Consider the following 14,464-nt stretch of genomic DNA (forward strand, 5'->3'; position numbering starts at 1 on the left):
ACGTTGTGTTGAACTGGGGAGAACCCTGAATACTCCTCTTATTAAGGTGATTCGACAGTTGCCATTTTTTGCGTCAGAGTGACGTGCAATATATCGCATCGATCCGTTCCATAATTTCAGCCACTTGCCATTTTTTTCGAATTTTGAGATCCCACTTCTCTTGTCATGAGATTAAAGAATTCATGTACCAAATTTGACAAAGAAATTCAACGTATTAAAGGCTGGGTTTTTTTGGAGGAAAAATATCGCATTCGATACAGATATCGAAACTGCACTCGAATGCGATATTTTTCCTCTAAAACAACCCTCGCCTTTATTGCGTTGAATTTCTTTGTCAAAGGTACATGAATTTTTTAGTCTCCTGACAAGAGAAGTGGGATCTCAAAATTAGTAGAAAATAACAAGTAGCTGAAATTATGGAACGGATCGATGCGATATATTGCACGTCACTCTGAAGCAAAAAATCGCAATCGTCGAATCACAAGGTCCTGCGATTCTGCCTTTAGTCGCCACGGTGTTCCGATGATTCAATGGACGCCATATTTTGCATCAAAACTACATGCGATATATCGCAACGATTAGTTCCATTTTTTCGAATACTTGTCATTTTTCTCGAATTTTGAGATCTCAATTCTTTCGTCAGGAGAATAAAGAATTCACCCATCCATTTGGACAAACAAATTCAAAGTAATAAAGGCGTGTTTTTTTGAGGAAAAATATCGCATTCGATACTGATATCGGAACTGCATTCGAATGCGATATTTTCTCTCTAAAAAAACCACGCTTATATTACGTTGCATTTGTTTGTCAAAATTGGTGGGTGAATTTTGTAGTCTCCTTACGACAGAATTGCGATCTCAAAATTCGAGAAAAATGACGAGTAGCTGAAAAAATTGAATCAATCGATGCGATATGTCGCATATCGTTTCGACACAAAATATGGCGTCCATCGAATCACCTTAATAACTTTTCCCAACAATACCTTCAAAATAACAAAATCTGTTTTCTTCGATGCTTCCAGAGGTCGCTTTCATCAAGAACCACCACATCATGTCCATCGAGAACTCGATATTCCGAGTCCGAAGCGCCAACAACTCCCGAACGCACCGCGATGCCGATCACTCCGAGCTACCGGAAACCACCGAGGGAACTGGAAACGACCCGCCGGAAACCGCCGGATCGGAAACGGGCTCGTCGGAAACCTTCCTCGGACACGGGAACAGCAACCGGCAGAAGTTCAACGAGGTCCTCTCCAAGTCCGAGATCAACAAGGTGGACAAGTTGCGGATCCTCTTCGAGCTCCTCCACAACGGAGGAATGAAGAACCTCGACGATATCATCCACGTCGAGGAAGAACAGGAAGCAGAGACGACCGGAAATGCCGACGATTCGGCGGAAATGGACGTGACGTCATCACAGGAAGTGACGGTGTCGGAGGCCTCACAGGACGCGACGTCGTCGCAGGAAGTGACGTCATCGGGAGAAGATGACCGGAAATCGACTGCGGGAGAGATGACTGCGGGGTCATCGGCGGAGGACAGTCAAGAATCTACCGTGACTGACGATGAGGGTGTGACTAGCGGAGCTGAAGGGACATCGACCTCGGATGATGGGAAGGCGACTTCGGAAGCACAAATCACACACTCATCTGCGGTAGGTTTTTCAAGTCTATCGTGCTAAGGAAAAACCCCGTATGAACCTTTGTCAGTTGCTAAAGTCCCTTTGATTAATACGAATTTGCAGGAAAACCCGTGAACATCTGCCGGTCAATTTTTCAAGGAATTTTCTTCGTAATTAAAGCTAAATTATCTACTTTCAATAGAAACTATTGATAACATTCCTCAAAAATATACGTTTCACTGGAGGAAATTTGGCAACTCGCGAATGTTCATACGGCGTTTTTTTTTTTTTTTTTTTTTTTTTTTTTTTTATCACGGTAAAAGTTTTGTTAATTTTCTGCTACTTTAAATAAGAGTATCTTTGTAGGAGGAGCATAACCTATACAGATCACGCATTTTATATAAATCAAAAATGAAGTCAAATTATGGCATTTTGCAGATAAATATTAACGTAGTGGTCGTTATGTCATTTTCGGTCTAAATTGATTCCGTGAGATTGAAAAACTGACAAGCATATTGATACTGTGGTTGATGCCCTTCATCGATGTCTTGGCGAGGGAGTGAAGGCAGAAAATGTATACATTTAAGTGACCTATTCTCATTGCCAGTTATTTCATTAGTGAATCACAATTCGTTCACGTAATGACCTTCAAAAATATAGTCTAAAACACCCAAGCTCGGCAGCTGGAACGAAGATTCTTGCATGATTTCGGCTGCCGAAATTCGGGGAAACTGCTCGAGGCTCGGTTTAATTGTATCAAGCTTTCAGCAGCCGGAATCGGATGTCGGCTAAAATTGCAAAATTTTTCGGGGCTAAATACACTCGAAAAATTGTGCTCCTAAAGGAAGGTCACGGAATGAATCAAAAGTCTAATCCTACGAATTTACACGAATAAATAAATTAACAAGAATCTTTTCAAAACGTAAAAGGTTAGTGTTTTGATAAAAATTATATATCGACGGTGTGAGTCGGGAATCACATATCTCGTTTGCGGTGTCTAAAAATCTCTGCCTCTATGTTATTCTTATAAAGGAGAACAAATTGACATCATTCCTTGAAGTTTTTGCAGAATTTTCTTCGCACAGAGAAGAAAAATCACGGCAGTTTTAAAAAATTGCCGTCGAGTAGTTTTCCGTTTAAAAAATAAAGTATGGCAGGAAGTCTGCGACGTCGCAAACCGAATTTTGTGATTGCCAACTTCACCGTCGATATTCTTTTCTGATTCATATTTTTTTTTCATACATTTAAATAAGAACAATCCATGTAGAGTGTGCAAACATTTCAAAATCATGAGCTGAAAAACGCGGCTTCTACGAGTTAAAATATTAGAGCCAAACAGAGCGTGCTGCCAGCGCGAGAGGCTCTTTGGCGCCTACAAACCTAAGTGGATACTTCACGCATTGCGCAATGTTTGAGGTATCCACTTAGGTTTGTAGGCGCCAATACGCGTTTCGCGCTGGCCGCCCGCTCGCCGTGCCGCGGCACCTCAAGCAACTATATTTCACAACAGAGGTGTTGCACAGTATCATACGAAATTGAAGGCGCTCCTACATATTAAGAACGACAGACATCCTTTAAAAATACGGGATTTTCCTCGAAATGAATCAAAAGTGTAATCCTACGACTTTACACGAATGAATAAATTAACAAGAATCTTATCAAAACGTAAAAGGTTACTGTTTTGATAAAAATTATATATCGACGGTGTGAGTCGGGAATCACATATCTCGTTTGCGGTGTCTGAAAATCTCTGCCTCTATGTTATTTTTTTAAAGGAGAACAAATTGACATCATTCCTTGAAGTTTTTGCAGAATTTTCTTCACACAGAGAAGAAAAATCACGGCAGTTTTAAAGAATTGCCGTCGAGTAGTTTTCCGTTTGAAAAATAAAGTATGGCTGGAAGTCTGCGACGTCGCAAACCGAGTTATGTGATTGCCGGCTTACACCGTCGATGCACTGTGAAACAATTGATACTAAGAAGCCGTTAAATTTTTTTCCAGGAGCCGACTGAAAAAGCCGACCAGAAACCGCACGACGAACCGGAAATGGTGGAAAAAAACCTACACGACGTCGATATCCAGAAGTCCATGGAGGCTCATTTCCGGAATCCACCGGAAGTGATCGACCGGAAACACTCGGAAGATGAGGAGGGCGAAAGTGTGGACAGTACAATCTACAAACAGGTAGAGAAGCCGCGGATATACTACATCAACACGATCAGGATGGAGCCGCCACCGGAAATGGTGCAAGCGGAGCGGACCGGAAAACGACTGCCCAATTCGGCGACGCACGCGACGGAAATCCGCCTCGAGATCACCGCCAGAGTCATCACAAACGGGAGTTCCAGGGAGGTGGAGATTAAAGAGATAGAACCCGTGGAGGACCAGATCGCCGAAGAGACCGTCGACTCACCGGAAATCTTGCCACCTAATGGCATCTCCGGCGTCGAAGACATCACAGAATCCGCCACAGAAGAAGTCGAAGTGGACATGCAGACGACCCCTCTTATCGATCTAGATGGCGTAACCACCGAGTCAACTTTGACCACCATGGACGATAAAGAGTACATAGAGGACTCTCCCATAGAGTCTTCCGATCCCGCTGACAAATTCCGCGCGTTTTTCAGCGAGGACACGGAGTTGATCAAGATCAACCTGGGGTTGATCCGGGTCGCGCGGAGCGTCATCAAGATGATCGAGCAGTTCAAAATGGACTTCAACATCCGATGCTTCTACGAGACGCACAACAGCTCGTGCGGGGGCAAGTCGGAGCGTACCGTGGTGACGTCACCCAGCAGCCTCGATGAAGAGATCGCGAGCGTGGCGCGGCTCCTCAAGTTCGAGAAGAACGTTCTGATCAATGGCCTGAACGTGGAAAGTGCCTACGGTGAGATCCTCTTCGAGTTCAACTTCGACGCCGAGCACAGCGAATGGTACATGAGCAAGAATGGGAGGGAGGTCCAACCCAACGCGACGTCTTACAATATCTGCGCCATCACCAACTGCTCCGAGTGCGTGAATTTTCAGCCAGAGGTCGTGACGAGCGGGAGACGGATTTGGGAATTTTTGAAGCGGCTCAGCGTCAAAACCGATGTCTACGTTGTTGTTTTGTTGACGATATCGGTTATTGGGATTATTCTGAGCTTGTGCGTCGGGACTTTCATCGTCGTTAGGATATTGAAGAAGGATATTCTGGAAGGCAACCCTCTTCTCACCATGCTCTTGTTGCTGGCTGTGATCTTTACCTATTGTGCGGTCTTGCCCTTCGTTCTGAAGGTAAAAAACTATTTCATCCAATTCTTTAGATAAATATTAGATTTTCAAAAGAAAAAAAGAATCGTTACTCTTTCAATGCTCAAAAAGGATTCCGAAAAATAAAGTATGAATAAGTTGTAAAATTAATTTACAATTTTTTTTTAATTATTATTATTAATTTATATAATTAAATTTATTGGGTCTTCTTGTAGCTTGAAGAAATTTTCAGACTTTTGAGTGGGAGACTGTGGACTGGTTGCCCAGTTCACGGGATGATCATGAACTGTCCACGGGGATGACCTGTCCACGGACGCACAGTGGATCGAGTCAATGGGAGGGGTTGGACAAAATGTGGAAACTTTAAAAGCTTATAACTCCGTTCATACAAAACTTTGAGGTTTTAAAAAGGGTTCCATTGGTTTCCTGGTAAAATTATCTTTTAAAACACCCTTTAATATTTAAAATGTGACGAATTAAACATCAAAGTTTGCAGTTTCAGTCAAAAATTTCATGTCCGACCTCTCTGCTTGATCCGATCCGCACTGTGGGACGGTACGAAAAATTCGCCTTGTATGCGGAGTGACTGGAAAATTTCGCTAACAAGAAGTGTAACAGACCATTTTTGCAGCCTTCCATGAAATTAAACTGATCCAGATAAATAAATCATCGTCATTATGATTCCAGGTCACCGATGACGGGGATCTCGCCTACAGCACTCTCCCTCAAAACGAGGAAGTCTTCATCTACCACAAGTCGTCGGAGAGCGTCCTCTATGTTCAGAACATTCTGTGTCTGGCAAAGATCATCATGATGAGCACGAGTTTCAACCTTCTTTTCGGCATCATCCTCGCTCGGAGTCTCATGTTATCCAACTGCGATCGGGATGGGTCCTTCTTGAGTCACATTGACGGATATATTCAGGTACTCATAAATTCCTCCTCAGATCTTCTTTCCAGTTGGAAGCGTATTTATGCAAAAAATAACCATTTAAAAATAAATGGGCCTCTAGGCAAGGGATGTAATAAACCACGGCGCATGTGGTTTGTCTTCAAAATTCAACAAGGATAACAAATCACACAACAGCGGGTTGATTGTTGAAATCGATAGACACAGCGACAGACAACCGCTTCCAGATCCTATAGTTAGTCAATCATTTTCACCCTTTGTCTATAAAAACCACCCGCTTTTATTGATACACGGAAAAAAAAGAATTGCTGATTCAACAATTCATTGCTAAAAACAGTGAGTGCAATGTTTCAACGCAGATTTTACAACAAAAAAATGTTACTTTAACCACATTGTAAACTAATTTAACCACGGGGGTGGTTAAAGTAGCATTTTTTTGTTGTAAAATCTGCGTTGAAACATTGCACTCACTGTTTTTAGCAATGAATTGTTGAATCAACAATTCTTTTTTTCCGTGTAGGATCGCAACATTCTCCCTTTGCTTCTTTGTCTATAACTTTGTCTATCAGTTTCGATGATCAGTCCTCTGCAGGTTGATGTTGAAATCGATAGACAAAGCGATAAACAAAAAAGACATAGTATAGGGAGTATGGAGCGATCGGATTGGTTGAAATGTGAGGTTCCTAAAGACTAAGGGAGAAAATGATGGACTAACTAACTATCGGGTCTCCCGTGTGTTATCATTAGTTAGACATACCTATCTCCTATGCCCATCGCAACCATCCGATTCCACCATTAGGATCCCTCCATATCCCTGGGTCGTCTTCTGTGTCTATAGCTTTGTCTAACAATTTTAACAATCAGCCCGATGTAAGTCTGGAAATCAATTCCAGAGCGACGTATAAGTGTTTTCTATTAGCAATGGTTAAATGGCAAAGGCACAAATGGCGTCACTGGCCTTTCCTAAATGTTCGGCTAATTTTACGGCCCAGAAAAGAACGTTTCAAGGTCAAATTAGCTAAAGTTCAGGGGCTGATACGCCTATCCTTAATGTCTGCAAATGCAATGGTTAAAATTGGCAGTAGAATCTTTGTTCCAAAATACCATAGACCTACAGCCGGCTGTAAGATTTCCAATAGCCTCTATAGTCGGCAACACAATTTCTTATAGCCTTTTATAGTCGATGGCGATTAAGCAACAGCCTGGCGATAAAGTGTATGCTAAACGTTGCTAATTACGAATGCTAGGACTCAGTGAGTTTTTGGACTACCACTCTCTTTATGGGCCGTAGTATCTTGATTTAATTTGCGAGGAAAGCTCCGTACTTTTGAAGGATGCCTGCCATTCCTAATATGTTGGAGCGCCTTCAATTTCGTATGATACTGTGCAATACCTCTGGTGCGAAATAGTTGCTTCGAGCGCCGTGGTTCGCTGCGGCGCGGCGCGGCGGGCGGGCAGCCAGCGCGAAAAGCGCATTGGCAAACCTAACAGGGATACTTCACGCATTGCGCAATGCTTGAAGTATCCCTGTTAGGTTTGTAGGCGCAAGTGCGCTGCCGCTCCGCTTTGTGTTAGGCTCTAATATTTAATCTCGTGGAGTCAGCGTTTTTCAACTCATGACTTTGAAATGTTTGCACACTCCTGTATGGATTATTCTCATTCTAATTGATGAAAAAAAATATGTAGTAAAGGAAAATATAAAGTCCGTTTTGTAAATATTAAGGTGGCTCCGTAACAAACTTAATGATTTCCAATAAGCACACGAATTTCTACACAATTTCTTATAGCCTTCTATAGCCGATGGCGAAAAAGCAACAGCCAGGCGATAAAGTGTAAAGCCCGGCGATAGGAACTATAGCCCGGCTGTATAATTTTTTATCGCTTCGTGTAGCCCGGCCGCATGATTTTTTTCACTTCCTACAGCCAGCTATATGATTTTCTATCGCCTTCTTCAGTCGGCTATAAGAATTCCTATGGTATTTTGAAACGCAGCTCCTATCGCCAATTTTTACCAGGGTGCCTGATTTCTCCAAATTTATCTACTTTTTGCAAATAAGAAAATTAAACTCGACCTTGGTTTCTATAATCTAGGTAACGCTGCTGTTCTTCATCCTCCTGGTCCAGATTTGCGTCAACGTGGAGCTCTACATCTTCAACGCCCGCTACGACCTCAAGATCTGCATCGAGAACTCCAACATGTCCCTCTACTTCCAGATCTACAACACCTTCCTCCTCATCCTCTGCATCATCACCGCCCCGTTCATCTACAAGTCCCGGCGCAACTACAACGAGGGCCTCTACCTCACCATCGTCGTCATCTTCCTCGCCATCGTCTGGTTCGTCTGGATCTCCATCTACCAGTTCTACGACCCCTCCACCACCGGGATCCCGAACATCAAAGAGATGGCAGCGCTCTCTGGACTCGTCGCGTCGGCAACAGGCGTCTTGATACTCATCTTCATCCCGCGCACGTATTTGATGCTCACCGGCATCGTGCGGGATAATATTACGGCGTCGTTGCCCACGTTGGGTTTCACCAATTCCTCGAGTGTTTTGGACGTGACGCAGTACAGATCCACGCAGGCGCTGTATGATACGGTGGGCCAAGGGAACACGATCAAATCGGGGCAGATGAACCCAAATTATTACATGGAGCGCCCGACGACCCCTTCCACGTCCAAGTTGGAGCCGACCACGTCAAGGACGCCGGAGAACACCTATGAAAGGTATGGAACCCCGCCGTCACCGTTGAAAGTCACCAGGTTTTGAAGGGCTTTTCAGGGTTGTCCAGGCGGACTTTCCCATGGACTACGGGCAGGTCAATGAAACAGGTAGGTGACGATTTCGGAAAATGTTGCATATTGACGGCGTAAGTCGGCAATTACATATTTCGTTTGCGGTGTTTGAAAATCTCCGCTTCTATGTTATTTTTTTAAAGGAGAATAAATTGACATCATCTCTTGAAGTCTATGCAGAATTTTCTTTGTACAGAGAAGAAAAATCACGGCAGGTTTAAAGAATTGCCGTTGAGTAGTTTTCCGTTTAAAAAATAAAATATGACAGGAAGTCTGCGACGTCGCAAACCGAGTTATGCACTGAAAAAAAACTCCGGCCGTGGGAGCCGCAATTACGGGCTATATAGAGATACCGTCCGTTCCGGGCTCAAAGGCCGGAAATTCCGGCTGCTGGAGCCGTAACTTCGGCCTCTGAACCCGGAGCAATCGAAGTTATGGCTCGAGCAGCCGAAATTTCCGGCTTTTGAGCCCGGAACGGACGGTATCTCTATATAGCCCGTAATTTCGGCTCCCACGGCCGGAGTTTTTTTTTCAGTGTGTGATTGCCGACTTACACCGTCGATATGTCACCGTTCGCGAGGAGGAATGAACCTTAATCCAGAGGCAAAATTTCAAGGGGATCATGTCCGTCTACCAAAAGAACACATGAGACATGTTGAAAACTGAGCAGCCCGTGACGAGACACACGTTTTTAAAAAAATGCAGCTACGGTAACAAAGCCAGAAAATAACACATTTACCAAGAAGTGAGACGGAGAAAAAAAAAAACACCAAGAAGTAGCTCGAACTGTATGTAACAAGGTGGAGAAATGGTGCTGGGTTCACACCATTTTGCAGGGAAATTAAAGCCCAGAAGTTCCAAAAATTATATAACCAGAGTAAAAAAAAAAGTAGAGTCATTCCAAAAATTATAATTAGAGTATACACTAACATATTTAAGTGTTATTTTATTAGCACAGCACTTAAGTATTTACAACCATTAGAGCTATATTTAGTAGATATTTACCAGATTTAAATAAATAATCTTCGTCTCTAATTATAATTTTTGGAACTTCTTGGCTTTGATTTCCCCGCGAAATGATGTGGACCCAGTACCATTTCTCCACCTTGTTCACCAATTAGTTTTGACTGGAAACGCACCACGGCCTTTTTCAGTTGGAAAGAAATATAAGTAAAAATTTACACACAAAAAAAAAAAAAAAAAAAAAAAAAAAAAAAAAAAAAAAAAAAAAAAATATCGGGTTAGTACCGACACCCGGAAGAAAGAAAGAAAAAGAGAAATAAAGAGAGAAAGAAAGCAAATTACCCCAACAACTTAAACTCTGGCTCCATAACTTTAATTAAAACTTATTGAGCCTAAAAATCATTGTGACTTTTACGCATACTATGTCCGTTTTTCTGAAAATCGCAAAATGTTCCTTTCCTCCTTCATTCATCAGAAGCTTTAATAAAAGTACATTGAAACAAATCGAGAGCTTTATTGCTATTCTAATAAGGAAAAACGCCATATAAGCTGCCGTTGCCGCATTTCCTTTGATAAAACATATGAATTTTCAGGGAACACCGAGAAAAAAGATTGGTAGAATTTAACATTCCTACACGCTGTATTTCTCACAGCTTCAATTCAGAGTCAATTCTGCCAGAAGGAAGGTAAACGTTGCTATATACTGGTACAGGTAAACATTCCACTGGCAGAATCGACTTTGAATCCACGCTGTGTAAAATACAGCATGGAGGAATGGTTAATTCTACCAGTTTCTTTTTTCGGTGAAATCTGTGAAAATTTTTCCTGAAATTTTTTGGAGAGTTTTATTTGGATCTAAATTACCAGAAAATTAATGAAAATAAAATATTCATATCTCTCCTCAAGTATAAAAATTTTATCGGTTGAAATTTTGCAACTCTCGAATATTCATACGGCGTTCTTTCTTATCACGGCAGTGCAGAACGCCGTACTCCGGCTCATACAACTAAACTTTTTTCTCATGATGATCTGAAATTCAGTCCTTGTAATCGCGGTTTTCCTCTACGTGTGATACTCATTTGGAGCTGATCAACATTAAATTTCCCGAAAATTAAGTAACCACTCCATTCGGACGACAAAACTGCCCATTACCGATCCTCAACATTATCGATTTTCAAATGAGAAAGTAGCGAAACCCGATGATTTACGTTTCACCGCTGAATCCCGATCAAAACCTTTCAGGAGAAAGGATCTGGCTCGGTCCGGTGAAAACGCCTTCAATTGAGTCGAGCCGCAACCCGCGCATCCTAGGAGTACGAATAGTTATCTCGCGGGTGCCGGACCCAACATGCGATGTTGCGGCGCGGTGCAACTGAGATTCCGATAATCTAGAATCGCGGAGAGGCCCAGCACTAGCACGGCAGTTATGCTCTCAAACCCTTAAGTCCATTCTGTATACAATGTGATAACAGTGACATTCATCAAGTGTTAACAACTTACGACTTTTCTCGTCATGGGGAGGTAAAATACGAATTTTAAATAATTTCCACCATTAAGAATTCCCGTTGCTCTGCAACATAGCAAGATATTTCACGGTGAAAAAAAAAAAAAAAAAAAAAAAAAAAAAAAAAAAAAAAAAAAAAACATTTTGTATAACTGTACAAAAATTGTCAAAAACTCCGAGCATTGTTCATGACGGATTGATCAAAGACTGCACTAAACCAAAATCATTAAAAATTGTAATAGTAATATGCCATTTGATATTTTCTGTAGCGCCTAATCTTCCCTCTTTTTGCAGATAAGGGACTGTGCACCGTGGAAATCTTCCCGAGAGAATCATTCAAAACTTTATTACAGACTTTACAAAACAGTGATATTGCTGCAGCTGGCAGCAGATTCGATGCAACATTTCTTCAATCGTATCACGTCCTTATTTTACACAAATATCTCTCTCGTAATGCAAAGCCTTCGGGACTTAGTATTAAATTTTGGGAATCCTCGGGGTTGATAGAAGGAAAATTATTGTTGTTGCTAAAAAATAGCCAACTATGAAAGTTCACTCCTTTTTTCATCCCTACTTAGTGGTTTTCCCCACGTAACTACATTTCAATGTTGCCAAATTTTCCGTTGCAAATTGCAATTTCACCTGTAATTTTTGGGCCCTTCCAATTAAAAATTTCACTGATTTTTCATCCGATCTCATGCAAAAATCAAAGACTTTTTGACAAAACTTGCACAGGTATATTCTTATAAATAACAGAATTGTTGGAAACAATTTTGCAGCTTTGGAATGTGGTTACACTCCTTCGTCCGAGAAAACGACGAAGTAAGGCGAAATAATGAACAGAACTCAAGTCGTTTTTACCATGGAACGGGAGGGGGTCTGCAAGGGGGGCGTCGGGCAAATATTTCTCCTCCCTGCATTTTAAAATTCACTATTTAATCGGTTTATTTTGATAAACTTTAGGTAATGTTTTCAGATTTTTTCAAGTTTTGGAGGCTTTCTTCTCTTTAGGAATTTCTTTTTCCAGCCGACAACTTTTGCTAACCTTTTCCAATTCCTGAATCAATTTTAGTCTGCCTCGCTCGGGCAAGACAGAACTTCGGAAGAGGAGTATGGAAGGGGGGGGGGAGGCGGAAGTCTTTCCTCAGAAAATTTTTGACATTTCAAAGCATCTAATATGTAGTGTGAGTCAGTATCGTCATGAATTTTTACCAAATATAGGCATCCTTCCTTCTGTTTTCGTTCGTTCCATCCTCGTTTCTTTCTCCCCCTTTCCCCCTCAATTTTTGGGGGTCAAGCGGGGAAGGGGGTAAGCCCTCTACACCCCCCTCTTGGATCCGCCCACGCTCAGTGGCGGATCCAGCAATTTGGCAACACCGGATTGCCTCCATTTAAACCTATGCTAAATGATCGATTCTTGTCGGAGCGCCTGGCCCCTCCAAGAATCGATACATTTCCATAGGTTTAAAGGAGAAGAACAATGTTGCCAATTTGCTGAATCCGCTAATGACATTGCCTCTTTTACTTACGAAATAAGAGAGAAATACTCTGGAAACTACACGACAGGTAATAACAGAAACAAGTAGGATGATGAATATTAAGCAGGACGCTGATTAAATTTTTTAATTTTATTTATGAAATAATACATTTTAGTCACATTATTCGACGAATAAAATAAAAGCATAAGTACCAATAAAATCACTCCGTTACTTGATTACACAAATATAAGTTTACCGCCGTGCTATTTTAACCATGGCGTAAGAAACTATGATAAATAATGTTTTAAGGAAGGGAACGCTCCAGTCGCCTTTTTCATATTTTGACTCTTTTTTTAGACTTGTTGCCGATTAGAATTATTGTGTTCAATAGAGCTCTACTGTATATTTATCAACAATGATGGATTTAAGGAGGAATTCTTAAAGTTAAGGATTTAAAATATTATGATTTAAGACCCTGTTTTCATTTCTACACGGAAATTATGTCTTTTTAAAATTAATTTAGACCCCAAATAACGCTAATACCTTTTCCTGAATCCTACAGAATTTTTGTATACAGCTCCATTAATTTAAGTAATTGCTCTGTCGTTTGTTACCGTGCGAATATTTTTGATTATTATCACATTGTTGCGAAACACAAGTTTGTACAATTTCTTTTTAGAATACTCGACTATAAACATAATTGATTTGAATGTACTCGCTTGACTTCGTTCAAACACAAATTTGTCTTGTGCTAATCAAAAATAAAGTGCTATATTTTTCTATTCCTCACATTATGTTTTTCTTTTTCTCTATTGATCGAGGGTACCTAAGCTAGTCTAAAAATAGTTTCATGGTCTATGCCGTTCGTTGGGTAGTTTTACAAAAGAATGGACGATTTTTAGGTATTTTTTCAGGTATTTTTTTCAGGCTTTCGGAACCAAATCAATCACTGTCGTCACCATTGATGAACCTTTGAAATGGAGGTCCTCTCTGGTTAACATTTTCATTTGACCCGTTTTCACTTGACTCCGCAGTTCTGTAGCTCGTATATTTTACCCACTGGACTCTCAACATATCATCCTGAAATCAGAAAATATCATTGGAAATATTACAAAAAAAGAAATGTTAAAAGCAAAATAAAAATGTTACATTAATTTTAAAAAAAATCTTGATTTATTCAGAAATCAAAGTAAATTTAGCGTCTGACATCTCTTAAAGTTTTACCATGGATCTGTATGCGGATTAGTTCGATGTATCTATGCGAAAAGGAACTATGTGCAAGTGGAAAGATGGCGTGTACTCGTGGAAGCTGGAGAAGGAAAAATGTAAAAGCGGATATAGTTCCTTTTAAGAAAATGGAAAAACGGGATTTTCAATTAAATCAAAAGGAACTGAACGCTAACTAGTGAGCCGCGGAAATGTGACAAGAGCATTGTGGACAGGGCTCATGTCGTAAAGAAAAAATAAAATATGACAGTAAGTTTGCAGAGTCGTAAACGGAGATACGCGGTATCGTACTTTGGCCATGGATATTTTTCCATGTAGTTAAAAAAATTCTCGATTGAAATCGGCAATTAATTTTAAAATATTTTTTTTTTTTTTTAAAAAAAAAATATGATGTTATCATTATGATTAAGCACGAGAGAAAAATATTTTTTTTTTTTGGAATAAGGTATCATGTAGACTTGCGTCAGTGGCGTGGTGTACTCTGCGATATATCGCTTGATCTGCCATTTAAATCTGTGGTAAAGGATCGATGAACAGAAAGTTCACAACGAACACCTTAATAATCGATTCTTTATCATAGCCTCTAAAGGGGAAATATCGACGATCGATCCTGACTAGCACCGTGACTTGATGCCAGGATAATACTGCCGTGCAACGCAGAAACGCCGTAAACGCCATTTTAAAATTTTTGGAAACAACGTATCATATCAGAAAAA

At 40.8% G+C, this 14,464-nt stretch overlaps 2 protein-coding genes across 6 annotated transcripts in view; one reads left to right on the plus strand and one right to left on the minus strand.

The window, feature by feature from the left end:
- LOC109039037 (G protein coupled receptor bride of sevenless) overlaps positions 1–13,310 on the plus strand; it is a 37,693-nt gene extending 24,383 nt beyond the window's left edge. For 3 of the 4 annotated variants that reach the window (XR_002009669.2, XR_002009668.2, XR_011900482.1), the window contains exons 7-11: positions 1,022–1,653; positions 3,622–4,896; positions 5,560–5,796; positions 7,873–8,612; positions 11,338–13,310. Coding sequence is in view for 1 of the 4 variants with exons in the window: in XM_072303979.1 (XP_072160080.1) it covers positions 1,022–1,653; positions 3,622–4,896; positions 5,560–5,796; positions 7,873–8,507; positions 11,338–11,341 (2,783 nt within the window). In the remaining 3 variants the exon portion in view is untranslated. The remainder of the gene's footprint in view (positions 1–1,021; positions 1,654–3,621; positions 4,897–5,559; positions 5,797–7,872; positions 8,613–11,337) is intronic. The other variant, XM_072303979.1, reaches the window with a different exon arrangement.
- The window catches only part of LOC109039038 (synaptic vesicular amine transporter), a 29,249-nt gene continuing 27,437 nt past the window's right edge, over positions 12,653–14,464 (minus strand). The window contains exon 12 of one of the 2 annotated variants that reach the window (XM_019054366.2): positions 12,653–13,601. In XM_019054366.2, the coding sequence (XP_018909911.2) occupies positions 13,464–13,601 (138 nt within the window). In that variant the 3' untranslated portion in view covers positions 12,653–13,463. The remainder of the gene's footprint in view (positions 13,602–14,464) is intronic. The other variant, XM_072303980.1, reaches the window with a different exon arrangement.

Source organism: Bemisia tabaci, chromosome 9, assembly GCF_918797505.1.
Source record: "Bemisia tabaci chromosome 9, PGI_BMITA_v3".
NCBI lineage: Eukaryota > Metazoa > Arthropoda > Insecta > Hemiptera > Aleyrodidae > Bemisia > Bemisia tabaci.